Genomic DNA, 27,343 nt, shown 5'->3' on the forward strand with positions numbered 1-27,343 from the left:
ATGGCCCACGCAGGGGACTGCAAGCAGACGCCCTGGCTCCCTGTCCTGGTGGTAAGTGCACCCTCACCCTGTGGAGTGCCTGCAGTGTGGCAGGCGGGAGGGGGGGAAGTCCAGTGGGTGCTCCGTCATTTTCCATACTGCCATAGGCCAGTCACTTGGCCTCTTCTGCCTCAGTTTCCACAGCTGTGCAGTGAAATTAATGCTAATAGCACCTCCTTCACCAGGTTTTTCGGAGAGTGCAAAGCACTGAACAGCACCCAGTTCAAATCAGACTTCTCCTTGGTGGCTCCCTTTCAGGGTTCCATGGATATAAAGGTCGTTAAGTGCTTCCTTGCATTGCAATCTATGAAACCCAGTGCCTGTTTGGTGAGCACCATGCCTGTGGTCCCACAGCTGAGAAAGATCCAATCCCCCATGGTGAGGCTACCCAAAGAGGAGAAGCTACATGTGGCTGAAACCTGCCTTCCTAGAGGCTCAAGGAAGAGGGCCACCTCATCCATGACCTTGGAGAGGCTAGAAGCAAGATTTTGTAGGTGAAAAGGGTTTGGAGCAGGTCTCAAAGATAGGATGGAGTTTTGATGGGAGGATGAAGGGGATGAAGGAGTGAGGCCAGCTGGTGGGAAGTGGTGTGGCCTGACCAGTTTATTAGCTGCAGTTACTAGGAATTGGTTTCACATGAGTACAAGCAGGTTCCCACACCCAGGCTCCTTCTGCTGCAACACGTGTGTGGGGTGCTCACACCTGAGTGTGTCTCCAAGGAGGCACAGAGACCAAAAGGATCACCTTTCCTGTGCAGGTATCACTGCTGTGTTCAACCAGAGCAGAATACTCCAACTGTGGAGAGAATGAGTACTACAACCAGACCACGGGGCTGTGCCACGAGTGTCCCCAGTGTGGCCCGGGGGAGGAGCCCTACCTGGTAAGCCCTGCTGGCTGCGCCTGGGCCTGGGGAGTTTTCTCTCTCACACGGGTACTGTCACTCTCATCTGTGTCACTCGACTTGTGCTTCCCAAGCTAAACCAGGCCAGTTGTGTGCGGTCCTCAGATAGCACAATTAAAGGGTTGAAGCAGCAGTGAGCACAGAAACAGTGCCTCTCTGGCAAGGAAGATGGCCAAGCACTTGTAACAGATGGATTTCTCAGGAGCTGATTTCAGTGTTTGAGGACAATTCCTTTCCTACTTTTCCTTGATCAGGTAGGTTTCATCTGGATTGGAGGCATGACTGATGTCCTCCAGGAATGGCATACTGACTCTTGAGTGCTGTGGCACCCCTCTTCTTTGTGAAAGGCTCATTATGTTGTTCTATTAAGTGCTAAGTGAGACACCCACAGTGTCAACATTCAGGGTTCTTGTACAGAACTGAAAATGGCAGATACCATAGGCTGCATCACCAGCAGGTTATCCACATAGCTGGCTGAATTTATTCAGGAACCCTTAGGAGAGGGGCAGTGTCTGAAGCCCAGGAGCACTGGGAAATGAAGCTCAGAGTCGGAGATGCAGGCGGGTTGCAGTTAGGACAAGTCAGGAAGTCAAAGCCTAGCAACAGAAGATTCAGGAAACAGTGTGCCCAATGCACCCAGTGTGCCTGTGTGCTGGTGCCCCCAAGGACTGCAGGTACAGTCATGATGGGTGTGGCTGCTGTGCTCACCTGTGTCCTCTGTCCCATTTCTCCGCCAGTCCTGTGGTTATGGCACCAAAGATGAGGACTATGGCTGCGTCCCCTGCCCAGCAGAGAAGTTTTCCAAAGGAGGCTACCAGATATGCAGGCGCCACAAAGACTGTGAGGGCTTCTTCCGGGCCACAGTGTTGACACCGGGGGACATGGAGAATGATGCTGAGTGTGGACCGTGTCTTCCTGGGTAAGCATGGCCACTGGCAGGCCACACCTCAGGATGCTTTCTGCAGAAGGCCCTGATTGTGAGCCCCTCAGGCTGCAGTGAAGCATCTCTCCTGCATTTGCTCATTCTTCAAGGGAGGAGAGCATGTGTCTGGAGTCAGGAAGCACGGGGTCTAGTATGGTGAGTCCCACCGTCTTTCAGAGGGTCGGCAGCCCTCCCTGGCTCAGCTTCCAGATCTCTTAAGTGGACCTTCATGATAATAATATCTTCTGATGACCCAAATCAAACAAATCTGTTCAATACTTACAATAAGATAACACATGTGGAATGCTTTGGAGAAAAGAAAACTAAAATTCTGTATAAATTTAGTGTTTCGGGTCTTCTGGAAAAATCTGAGGGTAAAAACTACTAATAGGAGGGGCGCCTGGGTGACTCAGTCAGTTAAGCATCCAACTTCAGCTCAGGTCATGATCTCATGATTCGTGAGTTCAAGTCCTGCACTGACTCTGAGCTGATGGTGTAGAGCCTGCTTGGGGTTCTCTCATTCCTTCTCTCTCTGCCCCTCCTCTGCTCATGCTCTCACTCTCTCTCTCTGAAAAATAAATAAATAAATAAACTTAAAAAATAAAAATAAACAACATAGGGGTGCCTGGGTGGCTCAGTCAGTTGGGCGTCCAACTTCAGCTAAGGTCTCGATCTCACGGTTCGTGGGTTCGAGCCCCACGTCAGGCCCCGGGCTGACAGCTCGGAGCCTGGAGCCTGCTTCCGATTCTGTGTCTCCCCCTCTCTCTGTTTCTCCCCTGCTCATTCTCTCTCTCTCTCTCACTTTTGCTCCCAAAAATAAATAGAAACATTAAAAAATGTTTTAAAAACTATTAATAGGAATATGTGAGTCATATGGTGCCTATAATTCCACCACAAATCTGTCATGTATCGAAAGTTCTTCCATAAAAGCAAAGTGAAAATTCAGTTAGTTTGAAAGACAGAAATTAAAAATCTTCTTTCTTACAGGCAAGACACATTAGCAAGTTCTGCCTGGGAGAGGAAAGTGCAGCCTTGAGACTCAGGATCTACCAAGCCATGGCTGGTGCTGCTACCTCCCTCTAGTGGCCACACAGCACAATGCTGCAAGGGTTACAGATAAAACTGAAAGCAGTTGCAAAGACTATGTGGTGTTAGGTGGTACAGGTGGTAGAGGTGGTGGTGGTAGTGATGATGGAGGCATGATGGTGATGGAGACAGTGGTGGTGATGATGGAGGTAGTGGGGATGAGGAGGTGGTGGTAATAGAGGTGGTAGTGATGATGGAGGCAATGGTAGTGATGATAATGATGGTGGTCATTTTGGTAGTGGCATTTTGAATAGTACACTGTACTTTGCAACCCATTTGTGCACATTATCTTTCTATATCTCCATCTTGAGTTAAGGGGAGAAAGATAACAAGAAGGATATATCCAAACAGAAACACCAGGCATTAGTCTGTAAGAAGAAGCAAGCACAAGAAGGCAGAAAGACCCACCAACCTAAGAATAGATTGGAAGTGAATAACTCTTTAAAATGAGGATATCTTTTAAAGTTACAGAATCTGTTACTGAGAAGCATTGATTCCTGTGACTTCCACCACCATGTTTCTGCTGGTGACCATCCCCGACCCCTAGTCTCCCATTTTCTGTCTTCAGTTCAGACCTACCTCCAGAGCTACAGACTTTCATTTCCACATATCTGCTTTACAGCCCCATGTCAGTGTCCCTGACACAGAGTATGATTCAGACATATTGGTCAAATTAATAAAGAAAGCATGGACTCTTCCTATAGAACCCGATTTTTCAATATGCAGAAAAGTGGGTAGCTATACAGAGGGAAGATATTAGACTAAATATAAGTTCTATAGGTAAAATGAAAGTTCTATAGGTAAAAGTCTTTAATTTAGCTGTTGAGGCTATTGGGTTGTGGGGGCTCCACCAAGAGGAACGTGTTAGGAGAAGCAGAATCAGCGCATTCCCACCCAGTGGTACAAGCATCCACTGAAGGACTGCTCTGCACAGAGACCATGCTTGAATGAGAGAAATTCAGTATGCTTTTCACACTAGGTGGCTAATCTAGTCTCTGAAAATGTATATGCTTCCTGGAACTTCATCTTCACTGGTTCTTATTGGTGCAGATACATAATTCATGAAAGATACACAGTTTCATGGATTAACTGTAAGTGTGCCAAGGAAAAGCATACACTCCTTGCCATGTTCACCTTGAACAGCAAATAACCCTCTTTGCAAAATCTCAACTTATTCTAAGAACCTCTCAGGGTGAGAATCTGGTTTGACATAACCGCTCTTACATTTGTTTTAGTAAACCTGTGAATTCAGAGCTTACCAGGTAGGCACTAGTGAGGCAAAGAGGAAAGACATGGTCCCTCTTTTCTGTGAAGGAGTGAGACAAGAAAATCCGTAACCAAAGTGTAGTGTGGTGGGTGTATGCAGTGTTGTAGAAGTCCGGGAAGGACCCCTTGCGTCATGGTTGGGGTACTGGGTCAGGAGGGGTCTCAGAAGACTTCTCAGGGTGATGTTGGGAAGATGGGAGTTAGTCAGGCTACAAATTAGGACAGAGATCTCCAAGATGCTCAGGGCAAAGCTCAAAGGGGCAAGTAATCTAATGGGATGTGCGCCCAGGGATTGTGGGAAAACCAGTGAGGGGGGCAGGGGCCAGAGGAAAAATGGCTCTGAAGAACGATGTTGAAGACACTGGTCTTTAGCTCAGGGCTGAAGCAGGCCACCATGCAGATTGCTAAGCTGGTATAGGACACAATTGGGCTGTACCTTGGAATGATTCTCTTGACAACAATGAGGAAAATGTGCTGTGTAGGGAAGACACAGGAGCCCAGGGATACATTGTGAGAACTGGGGCAAGGTGGGAGCCTTGGGAGTTGAAGGGAAAGGAAACACTAGAGCTCATTGGAAGATAGCATTGATTAGAGTTGCAGACCGAAGGCTTGTGGAGTGTGGGGAAGGAGATTTTGAAGAGGAATCTCAGATATCTGCCTTGGCCAGCTGTGTGGACAGAGAAACCCATTTGCTAAGAAGTGGGATTTTAGAGGGAAGGTGGAGGGAGTGTGGAGGAGGTGTGTGTGCGATTTGAGGAGGTTGTCACATCCAGACCAAGATATCTGGCACACAAATGGATAAACAGGTATAAAGCTCAAGTCAGATCTGGAAATCATCTCTGTATTAGTGGTGTGGGAGCCACTGGTCCAGCCTCTTCCAGTGAGAGAGCTTCATAGAAGGAGAGCAGACGTAGCTGTAGAACAGAGCCTCACCAGCAGCACGGCTGCCTCTGCCCCAGCTGTGGTTCAGACCATGCATGCATCCCGCAGTGCTCTCTGAGATTCAGCCATGGCATTATTCCAGATGATCTAAAAGGGGCAGCGATTAGTACATTGAGCAGTCTGTTTCATTCTTACCTAGAGCCACAAAGACTTTCTAGCCAGAAAGCACAAGCCCTGAGGCCAATGCAGTAAATAACCTTGTCCCATAAACAGATGCCACTAGAAAGGCGGTTTGGTCACTAGAAAGGCTGTTCTGTGGCAGTGAAAACAATTTCCCCCAGTGAATTCGTGAGTGCCCTGCTTCTAGAAGGCTTCAAAAGATGAGAATGACCATCTGTAGAATTAATGGGGAGGCCGGCATCTGTACTCTTCCAAGCTCTGAAGTCTTGAGTAACTCGGTCCTTGCTCCATAGAACAGTGACCTTCTTCCTCCACACCTTGTCTGCAGCACCCAGGGCACTCAATGAGTAGATGAAGGCTGCTGTGCAGGCGACACATCTCTACTTGCATCTCACTGCATCCTTCACAGATGTGAAAACATAGTTGGTTTCCAGTTTGGCTATATAGTATGACAGAACATTCAAATAAGTCATTCCCAACCCAAAGGCCACGGCAACAGAAGGCCTCCACTTCATCTCTGGTCCTCCAGCCTCCTCGGAGGGGCTCTATGGAGTGCTGTGCTTGTCAGGGGAGGGTGTCAGGGCCTCGGGGCCTTTCGCCTCCTGTTACCCACTGTAGGTCCAGAGAACAAATGAGGCTCTCATGCTCTGTGTCACAGGGGAGGATTACCAGGAGTCTGGGTAAGCTGGCTCTGTTCACTCAGTGAAAGGCTGTTTTCATTGAGTCCATGTGGCTGCCAGGCCACAGTGCAAGCCACCACGGATTTGTCTTCCTAACACCGTAGGTTGCCTTGGCCCTGTGGTTTGGCAGGCACACTCTCCTTATTCTTTGCCCTCTCCGCTGTGCGTCAGAATGTGGCTGAGATGCTGACAGAACAATGAGCATACATGGCTTTCCTGTGGAGAAATGCTGTGTGGAAGGATGGGGCACAAAACAGGAAAAGAGGAAGACGACTGAAGCTGGATTTCATAGCCCACCCTCGACCCTGCCAGGGCAGCATCTTATCCACGGCTGGCAGTGGCCCATCTTACCTTCTGTTGGCCAGTTTCCAGTCCACATTCACTGCCTTCAAATAAGGCATTCTAGGGTTGTTGGAGGGCCAGGTGAAGGAGACGGTTCTAGATGCCCCATTGTATGGAAAGACAGCATCCAATTGCTCTGTGGCACCCATTACAAGCTTAGGAGCCCTGAGAAAAGGAAATCATTGGGGGAAATTGATATCTCTGTTGACCTGGAGTAAGTCAATCCCTTCACAGAAGACTCTAGAGGCCCCGTTTAAAATGAGTTTTATCTTGGTCTCCTTACCTTAATCAACCCTTGAGGAAAAAAAACAAAAAACAAAAATAACTAAGAAAACTCAAAACATAGATCAAAGTGTAGAAAATCAGGCCTCTACAGAAAGACAGAGGGACTCAATACTCTGTGGCAGGGCCACAGACCCCTGAATGAACACCCAGCTTCAAGCCGATGGGAATCTGTCAGATAGAAGCAGCCCAGCAATCATTCTCCACTCATGCATAGCCAGAGTAAGAGGTCTGGATGTAAGCTGCAGCACGAGTTGCTGAGGTTAGCCCTGAAGAGGACACCCTCACACCTGACAATTTTCTGGGCTTGGAAACGTGAGAGGCAGTTGACACACCGACTCAGGCTGAGAAGTTCCTCCTGGAACAACTTATTTTTTTCAACATACAGCCTTTCAGTATTTTGTTTCATGGTTAAGTTATTTAATACGTCACACAGCTTGGTCCAGATGCAGTGTCAGGTCAGGAGGCGCGGCTGCAGCTCTGCAGAGCCCCCATGGGAGTCAAATACTCTTGGGATAAGAGCAAGAAGGAGCTTTGTGCAAAGAAGGGCAGCAGACTGGACCCCAACTGTATGCAGAGCATGGCGACCCCACGGACCCAACGCGAAGCTGTGGTCTAAGCCCAGGCATTCTCCACCCACTGGGTGGCTGCAGCTCTTCATCTCAGACAGAGCTCAGCACCTGCATGTCACACAGGGTGGGCTTAGCTGTGTTTTTGCTTTTTTTAAAGGGAGAAGGAAAGATGCACAGAATGCCCTCAGGGCCATCGTTGGTCTGTGAACTTTGAGCTTCCGTGGAAGAGAACTTAGTCTCATGCACTTATTTTTCCAGCCACTGTTGGCCTAGAATCGCATCTCCTCAGTACCCTGCACAAGAAATAGGAATACAGCTATGAGGAACGGTGGCCCCGAGGGACTCCCGGGCCAGGTGCACCAACAGTCCCAATCGGGCAGAAGAATGTGCCCGAGGGGGAGGTGAGGAGTAACTCGGAGCCCCAAGTGCCAACAGTGGGTCTGGATGTTAGGAATCAGGGGGCTGGCCTGAAGCCTGTCACCTTCATACGGCTACACACCGACACGTGCCACCTCTTGGGAGCAGGTGCACCATAGGCCCCACTGTCACTTCCTGCGTCCCAGGCACAGATGGCTTCTAGAAGGTGGCAGAATATGTGTTTGAGCGGCTTTTTCCAGAAGGCTTAACTGTAAAACTGGCTGTGGCTTCTCTGAGGGCTGTTTTGAGACTGGCTAATTAATGTTTATGAGATACACAGGGATCTGAGGATAAAAGGCCCTGAGGAAGGGTAGGCAATTATGATCATAATGTTATTGGTAATGGTCCAGCTCATGGCGGCTGGAGTCCAAAGACAACCCCCAGCACTCCTGCCATGCTGCCACCTACCCTGCCATCAGTGGGGGCCTGGGTGTGCACCGCTAATAAAAAAGAGATTAAAAACCAACCATGGAAAAAGTCAATAGTGGAGAGGGATTTTTCATCTCTTGAAATCATAACAAGGAAAAACGTTGGCACCAGCTCATGTTACTTAATCGACCTCTCATCATGTGATAAATGGCCCCATGATCACTGTTGAATGTGTGTTTATGCAAAGCAGGCACACGCCAAGAGAGGTGCCAAAGTCTGCAGGTGGAAAGGAGCCAAAGTTGAGAGCTCTGGAAGCGAGGACTGCCTGACCCAGGGATGCAGGGCCAGCAGAGGCCTCTGACCCAGGGCGCAGAGCTCTGCAGGCTAGCGTGGTGACCAGGGCTGGCACACTGACACTGGGAGGCTCAAAAGATGTGGCATCAATGGGGGTAAACAACTTCACAGTCTTATTGTGAATTATTCGTCTGTTTCGTTCAGTAGGCGCGACCCCAGCATAAACACTTGTGTTTATGCAGCATCTCAGTCAGGGGCTTCCTGAGGTGGAAACAAAGGAATTTCACTTATGACCTGGTTGTATGTCAGGCCATCCCTACGGCCTTCTGTGATGACCTCTCTAGACATCGCTGCTGTCTTTCTGTCCACTGCCGCCAGCTCCGTTCAATCTCAGCAGGTGTGCAGGAGGTCCGCGAGGAGCCAGAGCATCTCATAGACACATTTACCAGTAATCTCATCAGGCTAAAGGCTAAAGCACTCGCTGAAGGAGGGCAGCTCTTCCTGCAGGGGGTCTGGCTTGCTCGCTGGGACACCCAGAGAGCTAATCAGGGTCTATATGTGGTAGGCACACAGATACTCTGGTGGATGATGAGGATGAAGATGATGAGGACACACACACACTGAACAAAATTATCAGTGAAAGGAATCAAAAAGGAGAGGAGATTTAAAGGCCCAAAGTGGCCTGTCATTGGAAAAAGAATTTTCCATTTCAAGACATGCTGAAAACTCCCAGGGAAACCCAGAAGTCAAAATGGGTTGCTGGCTCTGAGGGTTCCTGATTCCCATGGCATTTGTCTCATACCTGACTTTGGTTACACTTCGATCATGTCTGGGTCATGACTGAATCACGGGCATGCCAAGTGGTCAGTACTTGCATGTGGTGACACCTGGCTCACCTATCTGCTTTGTCTTGTGTCGCCCTCCTTGTAGCTACTACATGTTGGAAAACAGACCCAGGAACATCTACGGGATGGTCTGCTACTCCTGCCTCCTGGCACCCCCCAACACCAAGGAATGTGAGTGCCCTTGCCTTTCCTTTGGAAGACTGCTGCTTCTGCACTGGTATCTCGAGCTATGTGGTGTTGTAGAAATAAGCCAGTCCCAGCACCCAGACAGATGGATACAGTGAAGGCATAAGTGAAAATGCCCCTATGGCTTGGCCAGTCAAGCAGCAGGTCCCTGGAGGGAGGTTTGCTGTAGCTGAACCGTGAGTCAGTCACCTGACACCTTGAACAAGTTTTGTCATCTGTGACATGGGGCTCTAAATCTGAACTCTCCGTCTCACAATTATCGGAAAGACCAACGAGATCACAGTTGCCAAGGTATTTTTGCAAAGTTCTGCAAAGTGCTAGACAATTTTAGGTTCTTGTACATGCATTTTCAAACCAGATGAGGCCAAGGGAAAGATGAGGAGTGGTCACATTGAATGAACTGGACTCCGCAAAGCCCATGTAAGCAGTGAGGCTCGCAAATTCAGAGTCCCGTCGTGAGCTGTTTCTTCTCCCTTCTCATTCTGGTTGGTTCTCACTGCATGTATCTGTGAGGAAGGGTCAGAGACCTCTGCTTCAGAGAATGTAGCATGTGGCCCCTTGGATCTATGGTCTGGAGAGACATCATGGAAGAGGGTGGGTGGACAGCTGGTCCCTGGGCTGCAGCAGCCCTTCTTTGCCCTTCCCCAGCCCCTTTCCCACCATGGGGCAGAGGAGGGGCTGTGTGTAGGGACCCTGCCTCACCCCCACTCCATGTTCTCACAATATTCCTGCCCAGGGGGATACAACAAGGGCCTGCCCTTAAGAGCAGTGGGAGGTGGGAAAGGAGTGTAAGGAGCTGAGGAGCACCACGCCCCTCCCCCTGCTTCACCTTCCAGTTCAGGGGGAGGAGGTGCTCCTGTGGGCAGGTGGGCATATGGCAGGACTGCACCTTGGGGGGGCCACCCCTCTTTCCTGGATCACTTCAGTAGATGTACTGGCAGTAATGGATTTGCAGATCTTTTTTAAAGCTAAGCTTTGTACCCAGCCACATGCTCATTAATTCACAAATTAGGGGAGGGCCAAGGACTCTAGGCTTCTAGCAGGTTGGTTGGTAAAGTCTGTGGCCATACCACCGTCTCCTGCTAGGAGATCCCAACTGATTCAACACCAGATAGTTCTGGGATGGAGTCCTCAGCGGGTAGATGTGAGGCACTCCCCACCTACACAGAAAAGTCTCTTTGCCTGTGGAACCTGGAAAACAAGCTCACACACATAAGTTTTGTCCTTGCCCAGGCCTTCGATAACCACCTAGAGGGCTGGATGAGCTCTGAGGCAGGGGACTGGCACCTCCCTCCTCTTGCTGTCCAACAGTGGGGTCCATCACGTCCCCTCCCTAACCCCCAACCCTGAATTGCTTAACAGAAAACCAGCTTCCAGTAAGGCCTTGTAGTGGGTTCATAGCATACAGCCCCAAAAGAGGCCAGCAAAGACACTGAGGCCAAGAGTCAAGGGGCAAGCCTCCAAACCTCTGTCTGCCAGTATGGAAATGGGGAGAGGCAATAAGCTAGGTTGTGGGGTGCCATAGTGAATGGAGCCCTGTCTGGGGCAGGGTCTCAAGTGTGGAAGTGCGAGTTTCTCTCTCCAGCTCTGGGGTCTGCACCTCTCCCCTGCACCAATCCTCAGTCCAGAGATCTTTCAAGCCAAGGCTCCTGTTCAGGAGCAGCAGATGGAATCATAAAAGCTGGTTGTGACCACAGCCTCCATGAAGACCCTGGGACTCAAACTCACAGGGCTGCCCTCAACAGCCTCACCCCAGAAGAGCCAGGAGAGTCAGTGAAGCCTCATTCATTGGGACCCTGACATTGCTGGCTGGCTGTCCCAAGTCCCCCCAGGAGTTGCCCTTCCTGACCCTGGAGTCAGTGGTTGGGAACTCCTCTGCCTCCAAGCTGAGGTGCTCCTCTGGTTTGGAAGTTATTTACCTGAGCATTTGCTGCACGAAGCTACCCAGAGTCAGTGAGTAGTGGAATGTACAAACCTGTGGTCAGAGAGTCTGGCACAGACCCTGGGCAAAGCATATGATGCATGTGTTAGGTCTGCAGCTGGCCAGAGGTGACAGGGAGCCCCCTGAAAGACACCCATGCAAGAGTCTGGAAGACATCATACCAGAGAGGGAAGGCCAGGAGCTGCCACTGCTCCCCCCGCCCACTCTCGAGGGCACTCCCCTACTCTGTCTGCAGCAGTTCCTCTTCCATCTTAAAGAAAAGCATCTTCCCTACACGGCTCTATGAAGTGTAGGGCGATGGGGCCATTGGTTGCGATCATCTTGCCCTCGGGCCAGTTGTTCTCTTTAATGAAAACAGAAATTAGTGGACATTACTGCGGAGCTTGATACTCAGGGACTGTGAAATACCCTGCAAGCCAGGAACCTCCCTCCATCTGTGTTCTCTCCTGTATAACAGAAAATAATATCCTCTCATTATGCCGACAGGGCTGACCTATGTGCCCAAAATACTTGAAGCAGTGAAAGCACAAAGCAAGTGTAAATGAGGACTCTTCCCTAAACCAACTAGAGTGCAACAAGGAGGCCCCCAGATGATCAGAGCACCCTCAGAGGAGCCTCCCCTCCTTCCCTGCTTGTGACCTGCTTAAAGAGAAAGTGTACAGTTTCCTTCCGGACGTGGCGGTGACCACAGCCACTTCCAATCCCATCCCTATCTGGGTCCCGGCATATCAGCGCCAGATGGGAGAGAGAAAAGAAGCCCAAGTCAAAGAGCACGATTCACCTGGCGAACCAGCATTGCCTGTTTTTCTTTATTTCCCGCACCACCCAAAGAACTTATACCTGAGGGCTGCCTCAGAAAGGAATCTGTGGTGTGATGACACAGAGGTGGCCTAGTGTCACAGCCAAGAAGATTCGGGTTTCATGATGAGTTTCCCCTCTTAGAAAAGTTACTTAACTGTGTGCCTTAGTTTCCTCAACCTTAAAACGTGGACGTCTATGTCATAAGATGTGGGTGGGATGTCACATCAGCTGTGGATGATGAGCCCACCACAGTGCCACACGGGGCACTCAGACAGCAGATGGCAGAGTTAGTTCCACAGTCTGGAGGGTGAGCGTGACCCGCCCCAAGTCACCCACCCTGACCTCGGTCCCCCATCTGCCCCCTGAGACCAGGCCAGTAGGAGCCCACCCTCACAGAGTGCTGGAGGGCCCAGCAAGGCAGCTCCAGGGCTGGGGCCTCACTCGCCCCAACATCCTCATTTTTCTTATTCCTCCTCAGTGACGACAGTCCCTGGGTCAGGCCCAGGATAGACTCACCTTCTGGAGATGCCCAATAGTGCCCAACAGTGATGCTACTCAAATGTGGAGCTGTGGCGTTCCCAATGCCAGCAGCCAGCTGTTTCTAACAGTGTCTCTCAGACTGAATGTGTACACCCGTCACAGAGTCTTGCTAAGAAAGAGATCCCGATGAGGCAGGTCTGGGGTGGGTTCCCAGACTGCATTTCCAGGGAGCCCCTGCAGACCCCACTTCCAGCATCAGGGTCCAGCGGCTCTGCCCGTCGTTCCAGGATCTGCCACTGGGGGTGCGCTGGACCACCCCGCCAGCCCCTGGGGTCACCTTCGCCAACAGCTTTAAGAATCACACAAACGACTGCCGAAGCTCCAGCGTGCTTGCTGGATGCAGAGAAACCCAGCAGTGTCTAAAACATGCGGCATGTTTATAAACTGTATGGATTAGCAAACCTCAGAGGCCCGGCAAGTCCTGTCACCACATTGAATAGAGGTATTACTGCATTAAGCCACATGCTTACAGTTCTCAAAATCCTCTTGAGGAGAGAGAGCCTACGCTGTGTGGAACCCCACCTCCTGTACCTACTGTCCAAGTCACTCTGCCCCAAACATGCCAGTGAGCTAAGCAGAGCTTAGCTTGGAGTGAGCAAGGGCGCTTTTGTCTCAATAAAGACCTCGTGTGAAGATGTCTGCCAATTTTCTGGGCCTATGGTTTTCGTCTACTTCTCTGACTCCATGTGTAAAGGACCTCATCTGTTTATTCAAAGCTAGGCTCCAGTGGGAGCATTGTGCTGGGTAAGAAGGACCAGTAGTTGACCCCCTGACAGAGACTGAGAAACATGTTCACCTAACAATCCATTCCAAGGAGGTCAAGTGGATCCAGAGTGGGGGGAAATCTCCCACACAATCCTTGTGTTAGTGCTGAGTCAACCCTCATTAGACCAGCGAGGAATCTGGAACAGGGAAATTGACCACGCAGTGACCTGGTGGCCTACTGCACTGAGGCGCCTGCCCACAGAGATAGACCTCTAATCATGCAGCCTTCCGGCACACCTTCCCTCTCTCCCTGGGGTGCGCTCAGAACGACTGTTTTTCTAGCAGGCTGAGGATCATTGAACGGCAGAGAACACCCCACACAATACTTGCAGCCCAGGGCCATTCAGTTGACAATGGTTGGAGCTCAGTTAGGGGGAATGTCCAGTGAACCAGGGTGGAGGCAGGGCCCAGCTTGCCCCCTGACTGAGTTCAGGAGCTGCCCGTTGGGGAGTACCTTACTGGCGTGCAGGAGCCTGGGTGTCTGCCTTATTTGCCAATGGTGCTGTATGAGCAGTCCTGCCATAGGACTGTGCAAAGGCATCTCACACGCCTGTGTGTGGCTGGGCAATTCCCATTGTTCCTCCCTTGACCGCAGGCCTGGGCACATTTGTGCCTCTAGCTCCGGCCCCCCTATCACCCTGCCATGGCTGGCAAGTCCCAGCAGAAAGGGACAGGAAGAGACAAAGATGACAAATCCTCAAACAAAGCCCATGGGTTTTGTTTTGTTTTGTTTTTTACCCCTGATGAATAGCTTAGCTCTCTTGAGCCCCTTACCAAACAGATTAGCTTTCAGTGTCCTGTTTGCTTTTTATTTGGGGGGGGGTGTCTTTTTTTTTACTTATAGTTTATTACCAAGTTGGTTTCCATATAATACCCAGTGCTCTTCCCCACAAGTGTCCCTCTCCATGACCATCACCCACCCTTCCCCTTTTCTCCTCCCTCTTCAGCCCTCAGTTTGTTCCCAGCATTCAAAAGTCTCTCATGATTTGCCTCCCTCCTGTTTGCTTTTAAAAAGGAAATTGGGTTCTGCTTAAAGCCATGCCTCATGTTGCTTTTTCCACTTGATTGGATGCAGTTGAAGCCCCCTTGCCAAGCTGAAGGGGAGCCACATGGCCTGTGAGGTGCCCATGGCAGAGCCCCCAGCCGCAGGGTTTGCTGTGTGCACGTAACCCTCACTGGGGGAGACAGAGGGGGTGCCTTCCCACAGCACCTCTGAGAGGCCACTGGTTCTGAGGCTAGGTGAAAAAGCCTAAGAAGTTTAGAGATGGTAAGGGAAGGAGGGTGCAGCCCACCTACATTCTGAGCAGGTCTGCTCTGCAGTCTGCATCGACACAAGGGTAGCCCGTGGTGGCAAGCATGGCCTGGCACCACAGATGGGCCTGCTGCCTCAGTGCCCCATGCCCCCCTCTCTTATGATTGGAGAGCTAAGAAGGGATCCCAGTAAACCAGCAGTTGAGAAAGGAGAGAAACAGGAGCCACAGAGCTCAGCATGCCCTGTGGCGGGAAGAGACTGCTCCATCCATTGTGTGGTGGTCCAGGCACACCCACATCCATGTCTGGGGCAACACAGCAGGTTTCAGAGATGAGGTGAAAGGGAAAAGGCCAAGAACACCAGATAAGTTAGACCACTGGTCTCCAGAAGCAACAGATCCTCAGTCCGGAGATACCTTCTGTGCTGAGAGGTCTGACTTAGCAAGTCTGCTACGGGCATGGGCTGAAAGTGTGGCAGGGTGGCCCCAACATCTCCCACCCTGACTTTGCTGACAAGCCTTCTGGGGCTTCCAGGTTGGCCCCTGTGCTGGGGCTCCTGGGGGCCGGGGTATTTGCCTCACACCCCTCAGTACTTCCCTACAGTAGGCATGTAGTTTAAAAAGCCCACCTCCCCCCCCCTTTTTTTTCTTAGAACAAGGACTGAAATTTATTGGGTCTAGGGCATTAGCCACTGCAGCGACAAAATGACAGTGAGCTGCTCAGTCAGTCTTCTGTGGGGGCAGTAAGTCATGGCCAAGTCCAACCACTGTGTTCAGACCTCTGAGTGTTATCTCACACTTCTGGACTGGACACCATAGACTCCCTGGGCTCTGATCAGACTCCTTGGGAGCTGTTCAAATGGCCCAGGGGACTGTCCATTGCTGACATCTCCTCTGCGGCTTACTTCAGAACCCCAAAGCTTCTGCTGTGATGGGGAGTGGCACAGCCTGCATTTGAGCGTGAAGAGCCCACCCTTGACTCCTCTACCTGCAGATGGCATTTCTCTTCCAGCAGCAACTATGTTTCTGGCAAACCTGAGTAACAGGCCGGCACTGAGACTTATGGCACCTAACAGAAATGTAGTGACCCAGGAGCCAGGCTTCACCCTGTCCCCATTCCCTCCCTAGCCTTGCCTACGTATTTGCAATTTTCTCATTTGTTCTGGCCCTGCTCTCTGGTGACCTTGTCTACTTACTGGACACAGATATGTGGATAATTCAGCAGGACTTTCCTCGCCCAGTTGGCTGTGGTGCCCATCTCCTGAGTTCCCCCAAGCTGTGTGCCCAGGTGGCTTTGGAAATATTTGGAAATACCAGAGCACAGTTTCTCCTGAGTGTCTTCTCTTAAAGAAACCATCTGTGTCACAGGCAGCTCTCATGGAAGCCTTGAGGCCTTGACCAGGGTCCCAGGGCTGGTGTCACTCCTTGCTGGGCTGGCTGGGGGACCCCATGTGTGACTTTTGGAGAGACCAGCTCACCTGCCCTTACTTGGGAGCGTGCAAGGACATTTCACAAATTACTCCAGAACTGGCACAGACAAAAATGAGACAGAAAGAAGTGTATTTGAAACATGACCATTTTTGTTAAGGGCAAAACTCAAGTCCAGCCTACAGGAAGGTGGCAGAACATTTTTGCTTAGTTTTAACCAATTTCTTAGCAATGTGACTGGTCACACAACCAGCTTCCATTTCATACCTGCAAGTGAAAGAGAGAAGGGATAGAGAAAGGAAGTTTTAGGAGTCACAGTTTTGAAGGAAGGCAAAGTTCATCTCTGCTCTTTAAGCTGCTTGGTCACAAGTATTTTTGAAAAATGAATCCTAGGAAAATCCTGAAGGAAAACACAACAAATTATCAACTTCAGCTAGCCAGGGTATTGGTGATTCATTTACTTCTTTCTTGCATTCCCATTTTTTCCTGTTTTTTAATAATGGCACATATTACTTTTATAACTAGAAAAAGTATTAAAAATACATTTCTGTTTCATGTAATTGAAGAAATTTCTCAAGTACTACTTTCCCCAGTAACATTTGTATGTATATGTACTTTTCTCATCTTCCTAGACTGCATATGTTTTATCTCTGTTCATAGAAATAGTGAGGCACCACTATTTAGTCTTAGCAGATTTACCCACATATCTTCTCTTGAAGACTAACCTTTGGAGGTCAGAATACTCAGGAATTATGAAACGTTCCAGGAGATGAAAATGTCTCCCTGCCCTGTGCCCCTTGCCTCAGCCCCTGCGTAATCTAGAATCCTAGATCACCTGGCTCTGCGACTGCACTTTGCAGTCCGTCCTTGGGGGTGGGGTTTGTGCAGGCCATCCTGAGGAACACGAGGTGACTGGGTTCTCCTTGCAGGTGTGGGAGCCAGCTCCGGGGTCTCTGCCAACTTCCCCAGCACCTCTGGCAGCAGCACCCTATCTCCTTTCCAGCATGCCCACAAAGGTAAGGATTGTGCTTCTGCAGCTAGCCAGCTGGAAGTAAGGGGTTTGAATAAGAGCAAAGGGAGGCTGGAAGCAACGACAAGGAATAGCAGTGGGGCTCCTCCATGCCCCCAGGAGCAGGAAGGTGGTCATGATCTCCACAAGGAATGGAATGGATCTCTCTGTGGGTGTCGTGAGCCCCTTAAAACATGCTGCCAAGAAAGGCACATCCCCGGGACGGCAGGGTGGTGCTCAGGGCACAGGCGGTCACGCAGAGGGAAGCCAGCTTCCTGGCTGTGACTGGGCTTGACAGCAATAGCCATTCTCTTGCTGGCTTCCAGATAAACCTGCTGAGTTCAACACTTTAATATTTGTTTCCAATAACTGCATTTCACTCCCTATTCCCTTAGGGACAGAAATGCTTGAGGAGGGCAGAGGACCCCAAGGCCCATGTTTCTCTCAGATCAAGGCCTCATGCTGTCATCTGGCAGTTTTAAAGGTGCCTATTATTTAAGCATATTTAGGGTTCCAGTCTCAGTGAGGCTTGGGGGCCTTCGAAATCCCACAGTGCACTCAGCATGCCAGCCTTGGCATTGCCCTCAAACCTGACCTGTGCATTCTCAGAGCATCAAAGCAGGAAGACTTTGCTGGGATATATGAGTCTCATTTCCTACAGGCCTCTAGAGCAGGGTGGGGAATAGCACACCACAGAGATTATTACAGCATTTATATCATCCATACCTGGCATCGAAATAATCCCCATGGGGCAGCCTGAAGCCAGTTTTCCTGCAGACACACCCCAGTAGGGAGGATGCGCAGCTGTGAAAAAACAGCCAATGCTGGAGCTACAAACTCCAGTGCCTCTTCCTAAAGAGCTGCCTCCTCCCTTACGTGGACCCCAGTGCTTTAGGTCCCTTTCCCATGCGAGTAGATCCTGCCCCACTGCTACAGGAATCTTGTGATTTCAGAGAATCAGAACAAGCCTCGGGCATTGTATGTGTCAGCAGGAGGCATTATTGGGGAAATGAGTGAGAACCGCCTGGAGAAGGGACCCCTTGGTGGAGGTGACAGAACAGAGGAAGAGGTGCAGCAGCACCTGTACGACTTTTGCCCTGAGACTCTGATTATTACATGCAACTGAAATTGAATGAGATACAGGATAGAGCCAAACCGAGAAGAGATTTCTAGTCTTCAGCAGTGACTTTTGTTTGGGAAAACCTTGGGTGGAACCATCTTCTGGACATTGCTCATGGGCCTCTTCCTCTCCACATCCCATCTGGCCCAGGGCTTTCAAAGTAGGAGAACCACAATCAAGCACATTGGGAACAACCGAGTGAGCCCAAACAGTGGGGTTCCAGAGAAGTCTGGATCAGCCTTAGTTAAGACCAACCAGGGGTTCTCCCAGGCGGTCCTGACATGATTACCAAAGAAAACCTGTACAGCTTGAGTCTCAGGCTAAACAAGTGTTTTGGGATCCAAGGGTCCCTTGGAAGCAAGTGTCTCTTGCCACAGGAGCAAGAGAATCTTCTTGCCTCTTCTCAGAGGCCAGATCCTGCTGGCCTGATGGGCTCTTGTCGGGAGTCCTGAGCCCCATATTGTCCTCTCTCCCTGCCTACAGCAGAGCTCTCAGGCCAAGGGCACCTGGCCACAGCCCTGATCATTGCCATGTCCACCATCTTCATCATGGCCATAGCCATTGTCCTCATCATCATGTTCTACATCATGAAGACGAAGCCTTCAGCTCCAGGTGACTGCTCCCCAATGCCCCCCGACACACCCCACAGTTCCTCACTCTCAGACGGCTCTGTCAGCTTACCCTGTCAGTGAGCCAGGTTTCTCATACCCTTCCCTTTCTCCAAACAGCATGCTGCACCAGTCACCCGGTGAAGAGCGTGGAAGCCCAAGTGAGCAAGGAAGAGGAGAAGAAAGAGGTCCAAGGTCTGCAAACAGAGACCCCACAGCATGGGTGTCCATCTCCAGGGTGTCCATCTCTAGGTCCACCCACTCACCAGCCAAGCCTCATAACTGCTGGTGCTCCTGTGCAATGTAGAACAGGGCTGCAGGAAAAGGTGTCAGTGCCCCCACATTGCGCTTGGCTCTGAGGGTGGTGTTGCTTAGACATCAGGCAGGCCTGCTAAAGAGGAAGTGAGGAGGGAAGGATGAGCTCGGCATCAGGGGCTGACTCCAGTTCCCTTCTCCCACCCCCAATTTTTCCATTTACCTACAGAAAGTGTGGTTATTTTCTCTGAGAAGGACGAATTTGAGAAGCTGACTGCAGCTCCACCCAAGACTGCCAAGAGGTAAGTCAAACCTAGGCAGCCACTTGCCATGGCATGGAGCAGCTCCCCCTCCCCCAAGGTGAGGTCTTGGGTTCCTGAGCAGGAAGGGGAATTGTGTTGCCAGATGTGAAGCACACAGAGAAGCCTAACCCCTGGCTGGAGGCTCCAGAGGGATCAGGGCCTCAAGACAGGCAAGGCAGGTGAGCACCAGGTCTCGACCTCACCACTGACCTGCAGAGGGGGCCAGGCAGCATGAGGGGCAGGTGGTTAACACCTTGCTCCAGGGCCTTCCTCTTCTACATCCACCTTCTGTGTGCAGACCCAAAGCCTGCAAGTGCCCCCATCTTCTCCAGCAGCCTACTGCAGCCAGCACTGACACTGACATCACTAGTGCTGAAGGTAACACTAGTGTCCCTAAACCCCGAATGGTGCTGGCAACGATGATGGCCAGACTTCTGGCCACCAGACACTGTGCTAAGTGTAAGAACCCCAAGAGCAAGGTGCTAATAATATCCCTGATTGTGGGAAGCTAAGGTCTGGAAGCTGTCATGTGTTTAAGGTCACACATCCAGGAGTGGCAGGGCTGGGGGCCAGTCCAGGCCAGCTGGCTCCAGAGCCCAAGCTGTGCAGGCTCCAGACCAACCACTGATGCTTGTGAAGTAAGGCCTCTTAAGAAAGAGGTTTGGCATATGAAATTTGTACCATATTTAGTACACATTAGGATACAGAATCAGCCCTGGCTCTAATATCATTTGAAGTTGGTTCTGCTTAGGTTCCAAAAACCTACCCTATGGTGTCAGTCCCCTGGCCAGCCTCCACCCTCTTGGCCATTCCAAGACCCTGTCTACCCAAATGCCTGTGTATTTGGGACACAGAGGCCATGGGAGACCCCAAACTAGTTACAGGAAGAGCAGAGGAGCAATGCCTACTGTCCTGGCCTCCAGCCTGGTGGGTGAACTCTTGCAAAATCTTTCATTGGTAGGAATGATCATGAATCCATATGTTTGTGTAGAGGTTTGGCATTAGTAAAGCACTTCTAAATGTATTACCTCATTTAGAAAACTCCAGCATCTCTCAAAACTCCTGACACAAGGGCAGGAAGCAGACTTAAATCATGAAATCTCTGCATGCTGGGAAGAAAAAGTGTATGTCCACTTCGACAGGCCCTCAGATGGCAGGTATTTCCTGAGTGCCTCCATTCCCACTGATCTCATTTCAGAACCCCAGGGCATGTGGGGGCCATGCTGATGGGTCTGGCTCTGCAGAGTACCTCCCTAGGGACAGGCTTTTCCTCCACCCTCCAGTTTATGGAGGCCCCTGTTGTGGCAGCCTCTCCCCTTTTGTTCTTCCAGCATTTTCTCATTCTCAAAAGTAATAAAAAAAAAAAAAAGGAATACTCTAAAGGGCAGGGATGTGTCCTATGACTTAAGTTTCATCTAAAGACTGAAGGAAATTTGGGAAATTTGGAAAAATATTTAGAAAAATAATACTTGTTTCATATGCAAATGTCAAGTGAAACTTAAAACCCAACAATGGTGCTATAGAAAACAAGACTCAGAGCTTCTGTCCCCTCTGCCTGCTCTCAGCTCAGGGAAAGGACCTGAGGCAGTCAGTGGTCTCTGGAGACAACCATGCTTTTGTTCCTAGCCTTCTGTCAAGTGGAGACAACAGCAGGCCAGCCAACTCCAAGTGAGTCCCTGAAATTGCTGGGTCTTGATTTCATCCGGTCTCTACAGTTCTGTTTGAGTGTGTGCTTCATTACTGTAACCCAGTTGCTAGAAAAGAATAATTCTTTGTAAGTCTTCAGCCAGACCACAGGAAGCCAGCAGGGTGCCTATAAAAAAGAATGTTGTTTTTCATATATTTGGAATGATTTTGAGAGTTTAAGCTCCAACCCACATGTACCTAGGGCTGTGGACAGTGAGCAGTGGTAGAACGTGGGCCCACCTGGCTTCCTGGGGGATTTCCCGGAGCCCCTCGCCAGGCTCTCTGTGACTCCCACCCACGATGCACACATTTCAGCCAGGTCACCCCCTACTCAAGAGTGGGGATCCCTAAGCAGGCTCCATTCAGCTTTGTTTTTGGTTATTCCAGAGAGCATACACAGACTCAGTGCCAATCACATAAACCTGTTTGCGTTTAGACACAAGGTTGAGCTTGGCACTTGCCTGCATTAAATATAGGAAGCTGTGACTTATTTAAGAAAGCTTGACTAAGCCATCCCCTCAATGATGGACCCCAGCCCTGCAGGGCTCACGAGACACCTTGTGAGTCCTCTGACAGGACACCTGCAGGTCACCCTGCATCCAGGTCACTAGTTGGAAAAATGGCAGAGGACAATGAGTCAAGAGGGGGATGCATCTCTCTCACTTCATGCACAGGAGCTGCTTAGTAAAAGCATGGAGAACAAGTTCCTGCATCTGGGTTTTCTCCGCACTAGGAGAATGTGTCAGGGCTACAGTTAACACATGCCCTCCTCTTTCCACAGCGAGAATGACGCATCATCGGAGAATGAGCAGCTGCTAAGCCGGAGCATGGACAGTGATGAGGAGCCTGCCCCCGACAAGCAGGGCTCCCCAGAGTTGTGCCTGTTGTCTCTGGTTCACCTGGCCCGGGAGAAGTCGGCAGCCACCACGTCAGCAGGGGTGAGCTGCTGCACGCATGTTCACCGTTCCCCAGCAGACCCACTGCAGGAACCTAGACAGAGTGGAAGGTTCAAAACAAGATAGTAAAAAAATAGGAAACTATGTCTCTATTATATAGCTTTATTTTAAAAATGCAAGATAATAAGCAAAGAGGGAAAAGTTAACATTGCTTAGAATACCATAGGACAGGAAAAAACCTTTGTAAACATACTGGCATGTATCTAAGCAGACAAGTATATGTGTATGTGGGGGTGGGGGTGGGAAGGGTGTGGACGTGTGAATACACAAACACATAGTGTATACACACACACATACACAATATGCATTTTTCATGTAAAATTGTACAAAAGGCTTGTCACCTAAATCAGTCCCCCTTGGAACATGCCATAGCAGGATGCATAGGCAAAAAGCACAGCTCTGCCCAGGCTGCCTGAGTGTGTAGCACGTGGCTCTTTGGCAGCCCCGTTCAAACGTACATCAGCATGCTGCTCAGTCATGTAGCTTAGGGTAAAAATGTCCCTCCTTTGGAAAGCCGGATCTGGCCTGGATCTGGACAGGGGTGCCTGCTCTGGGCTGCCCTGAGTTCAGGGACAACTGTAACAGCACCCATCACTTGCAGGGGCCCTGGAGGCCTGTGGAGTTGTTCTGAGAGGTACTGGCTCCTATAGGGCATGAGACCTTTCCACCAGGGGCCCTTCTGCACTGACTCAGCATGGGCCTTGTGTCCTTACCCCAAGCTGTGTGCTCTGGGATGGCTGCAGACACAGCCACAGCATCTCAGGCCACTGTTGGCCAGTTGGGGTCCTCAACACTCACCCTACCATACAGACTGATGCCAAGTGTCTTGTGAGCCTGAATGTCCAGAGGGAGCAGCAGCCCCGCCTCTGTGAACACTGAACGTGCTTCAGGTGGAGACTTGAAGGAAAGGCTTTCTCCCTGTGATTTCCTGATGAGATGTTCACATGAGGGCACCATGCAGCATTTCTGACCCAAAGTCAGGAGATAGCAGCTGCCAACACTTCAACGGAGAATTTGCATCTTTGATGGCTACCACATTCCCTTGTGAAAATTAACATTCTCTTAACTTTTCCTATAGATTCAAAGTCGAAGGAAAAAGATATTGGATGTGTATGCCAATGTGTGTGGAGTTGTTGAAGGTAAGCATGGACACACTTTTGGGGGACACTTAGCCCAGGTTTCCCCAAGGATCTTGCCCCAACCATCTATATGGAGGAGGTGGCTCTGGCAGGAGTCATGAGGCCCTATGAGGGCTGAGAATGGCTGCCCACTCCAGCTTGTCACATTCCTCATCCCAGTGGCTGGGGAACCCCCTTCAGGTGTGGAGGGACATGGGATTTGGCGTGGAGCTATTTAAAACGTTTGCCTGCTACTCCCCACAGCCCTTTCCCTCCTAGGACAAAAAGATAACACCCAGCCCTAGGGAAGAGCCTCTCTGGAGAACCTTGGATTCAGGATGCTCTAGAGAACAGTGTCCTCCAGTGTCCCCAGATGCTGTTCCCACATTGGTGTTTTCAGTCACTTACCCAATAATTAGCTGGCCTTGCCCTTTCCTTACATAATGGTCTCCCTCCACAAAGATACTTCTGGAGCAAGCAAAGTCAGGCTGTCTCACAGAAAATATACTCCAGGTACGGGCAGCAGGACTAGGAATATAAGCATATTCAACCTGAAACCAGAATCCCCACTCCCCACTTCTTTCCAATCCAGGCTCTAAATCACCTTTGTACTCACCCAGGAGACAAAACCTCTCATCATTGAGGTTAGGGGCCACTCAGTCCTGGTCTCGCTGGCATCCCTCCACGGACTTCCAGGTCTGGCCCAGGCAGTAGGAGTGGAGCCTGGTGCTCTCTCATTTCTCCACACAGGTGGACCCCAGCACACTAAGCCCAGGGCAAGCTTGCTGGCTGGGTGCTCATTTGGCCAAAAATAAGTTCTAGGGGCCAAGAACTCTACTCGGCTGCCTGCTGAAATGGGGCATCTCTTCATAAATACAACATGACCCAGGGTCAGCCTGTTTGATAAGCCTGGCAAGGCCAGGGGACATCAGCTCCCCAGTGGAGGGCAGCACTGTAGAGTTACTCCCAGTGCCAGTGGCTCTCCTCATGGCAGAAGGAAGGACAGAGCAGAAAGTGACTGCTGGTGACCCTTCCCTGCATGGGAAGCACCAACAGCCTTTGGTTCTGAAACCTTCCAGAAAAAGGAGGATCCATACATCTTTTCTTCCTCCACCCCACTCCCTTTCTAAAGGAAAGAATAAATAAATAAACAAATATATATATAATCCACTGAGGTCATTCTTTCACCAGTTTGAATGAAGTATAAAAAGCTCACTTCTTGGGGCACCTTGGGTGGCACAGTCGGTTAAGCATCCAACTCTTGACCGCAGCTCAGGTCTTGATCTCAGGGTCATGAGTTCAAGCTCCCCATTGTGTTCTATACAGAGCATGAAGCCTACTTTAAAAACAAAAAACTAAAACCCTTCTGCTTATGTCTTTCCTGTTTATAGTTGTCTTAAAGATTTCCTCCATATGTATTTAAAACCACATCAGTTGCTTCAACTAGCAAACATAATTCAGAAAATCTAAAAGGAAAAGGAAAGCTATTGTGGTTACCAATATTTTGCTTACTGTGTTTTTTATTGATGTTCCAAGGCTCCTTCTTTTAGCATTTCCTTTCTGTTTAGAGACTTCGTTTCATAATTCTTTTAGGGTGGTTCTGTTGGTGACAAATTCTTAGTTCTCCTGCTTCCTGAGAATATCTTGATTTCCCCTTCACCCTTGAGAGGTATTTTCACTGGGCGTGGGGCACTGTGTTGACAGTTCTTTCATTTCCATAGTTGAAAATACTGTGCCACGTCCCTTTGGCCTCTAGGTTTCTGATGAGAAATCCATTACCATTCTAAATACCTTCCCCTGTAGGTAAGGTGTTGCTTTTTTTTCTTGCTACTTTCAAGATTCCTTTGTCTTTAGTTTCCATGAATTTATGATGTATCTTGATATGAATTTCTTTGGGTGTATCCTGTGTGGAGTTTTCTCAGCTTCTTAAGCTGTAGGCTTATGTCTCTTTCCAAGTTTGGGGAATTTTCAGCCATTATTTCTTTTTGCATCCCCACCCTCTTCTCCTTTCCTAGGCCTCCATGACAAAAATGTGAGATACTTTGTTATAGCCCCACAAGTCCTTGAGGCCCTGTGTTCTTCAGTTTATTTTATATCTGTTGTTCAGATAAGTGATTTCTATTCTGTTATCCAGTTTACTACTTCTTTCCTCTGTCTATATTCCATCATTAAGCATATCTAATTAGCTTTTTATCTCAATTATTATATTTTTGCAGTTCTAATATTTCTACTTGGTTCTTTTTTATATTTTCTATCTTTTGCTAAGGCTTCCTATTTTTTTTCTCATTTGTTTCAAGCATGTATGTAATTATTTGTTGAAGCATTTTTTTATTGTTTATTTATTTTTGAGAGACAGAGAGACAGAGCATGAGCAGGTGAGGGCAGACAGAGAGAGATACACAGAACCTGAAGTAGGCTCCAGGCTCTGAGCTGTCAGCACAGAGTCCAATGTGGGGCTCAAACCCACGAACTGTGAGATCATGACCTGAGTTGAAGTAAGATGCTTAACTGATTAAGCCCCCATGTGCCCCCATTGAGCCATTGTCATCATGGCTTCTATAAAATCTTTGCCAGATATTTCTAACATCTCTGTTATCCCTGGTGTGTTGTCTATTTTTATTTGAGATTTTCCTAGTCACCAAAAACCACAGAGGATTTGGCTGACCCTACCTCATATTCCATAACCCTTTTTGGAAATATTTTCAAAAGTAAAATTAAGAACATTTGAGATCTTCCTAGTTCTTCATATGATAAGTGGGTTTCTACTGAAACCTGGAGAGTTTTATGTCATGTTATGAGACTGTGTATCTTACTTAAACCTTCTGTTGTATCTGGCTTCTTCTGATACCTCTATGGATCTATGGAGGTAAATACCCAGGGTCCTGCTCAGCCTTCATTTACACCCAAGTAGGGGTCTTTTTGTTGTTGTTGTTGTTGTTGTTGGTAGAAGAGTGGGGTGGGAAGCTGTTTCTCCAAGTGGTCCCCACTGATACCATTGGGCTGGGAGGCTTGTTACCAGCTGCTGCTGCTGCTGAAGTCCAGGCTTCTGACTTTGCCTTCCCTGAGACCTGGTGCAGTGTAACAGCCTATGAAGAGTGCATGTCCAGGCTTTTCTGGCCTTGTTGGGAGTGGGGCCACACTTTCCTCTGTGGTGTTTGGCTGTAACAAAGCAGTTACCGTCTAAATGTTTTCTTCTTGCTAAGCTTATTTTTTCCTAGAGCTTTAGTTAGAGAGAGCGAGCATCTGTTGGGACTGTTTTGTTTGTTATTGTTCATATTTCAGCTCCATGTCTGGGATGATGATGCAAAAGATTCAGCACCATGTCATTGCTCTAGCCCCCAAGTTCCCTACCAGTCTTTTTATGTTTGTTTTGTACATAGTGTCTAGGGTTTTTAGTTGTACTTACTAGGAAGAATAGGGAAAAGCATGTCTACTCCAGCATCCAAAAGTAAAAGTACATCATTTTTTAAAAATACTCCCAGGTAAGAACACTCAGGGAAGATTGAGAACCATTAGACTGCTCAGGCTGCAGTGACTTGGCTCAGGTAGCACCAGCTTTGTGCTGTTTTTGAAAACACTTTTTATAAAGGTGACTGCTTTCTCCATAAAGGGACATAATACTGTCCTTTTGACTCCCTCCTCAGCCCAGCTCCAAGTAAACCAGGATAACCTAAATAAGAGTTGCTCATGTTCAAGGCTTTGGTGACTGCTGACAGTGGTTTTGAAGGGATTATTGTAACAGTCAATATGATGGCTATTTTCCTAGGAAGAAGGGGCTGTTGTGGCGGTTAGACTACATGATGAGGCTTCTCATTGGCTGGCAAAGTTCACCTCAAGCTGTGCACTTATTTTATATGGTTTTCTGTATCTATGTTTTGTTTTACAATTTTCCTAAAGTTTTAAAAATAATTTTTCATGGTGTTGAGCTTCTACTGACTGCCATTTGCAATACCTGACTGTGGCCTTTGTCTCTACAGGTCTCAGCCCCACAGAGCTGCCATTTGACTGCCTAGAGAAGACAAGCCGAATGCTCAGCTCTACGTACAACTCCGAGAAGGCGGTTGTGAAAACATGGCGCCACCTTGCCGAGAGCTTTGGACTCAAAAGGGATGAGATTGGGGGCATGACAGACGGCATGCAGCTCTTTGATCGCATCAGCACAGCAGGCTACAGCATCCCAGAGTTGCTCACAAAACTGGTGCAGATTGAGCGGCTGGATGCTGTGGAGTCCTTGTGTGCAGACATACTAGAGTGGGCTGGGCTCATGCCACCTGCCTCCCAGCCACCCACTACATCCTGA

The 27,343-nt window shown here is 49.3% G+C and overlaps 1 protein-coding gene across 1 annotated transcript; it reads left to right on the forward strand.

Annotated features, from left to right (window-relative positions):
- On the forward strand, positions 1–27,343 carry EDAR (ectodysplasin A receptor). The gene is made up of 11 exons (XM_029936195.1): positions 1–51; positions 797–919; positions 1,678–1,859; positions 9,163–9,248; positions 16,919–17,005; positions 18,605–18,730; positions 18,847–18,921; positions 19,211–19,283; positions 21,751–21,907; positions 23,004–23,064; positions 27,021–27,343. The coding sequence occupies exons 1-11, from the start codon at positions 1–3 to the stop codon at positions 27,341–27,343; spliced, it is 1,344 nt and encodes a 447-aa protein (XP_029792055.1).

The sequence above is a fragment of the Suricata suricatta genome, chromosome 4, assembly GCF_006229205.1.
Source record: "Suricata suricatta isolate VVHF042 chromosome 4, meerkat_22Aug2017_6uvM2_HiC, whole genome shotgun sequence".
Taxonomy (NCBI): domain Eukaryota; kingdom Metazoa; phylum Chordata; class Mammalia; order Carnivora; family Herpestidae; genus Suricata; species Suricata suricatta.

Coding starts and splice junctions, on each gene's coding strand:
- EDAR (XM_029936195.1), top strand. CDS start 1: ATGGCCCACGCAGGGGACTGCAAGCAGACGCCCTGGCTCCCTGTCCTG. Junction 17,006..18,604: donor TTTCCAGCATGCCCACAAAG/GTAAGGATTGTG, acceptor TGCCTACAGCAG/AGCTCTCAGGCCAAGGGCAC. Junction 18,731..18,846: donor GACGAAGCCTTCAGCTCCAG/GTGACTGCTCCC, acceptor TTCTCCAAACAG/CATGCTGCACCAGTCACCCG.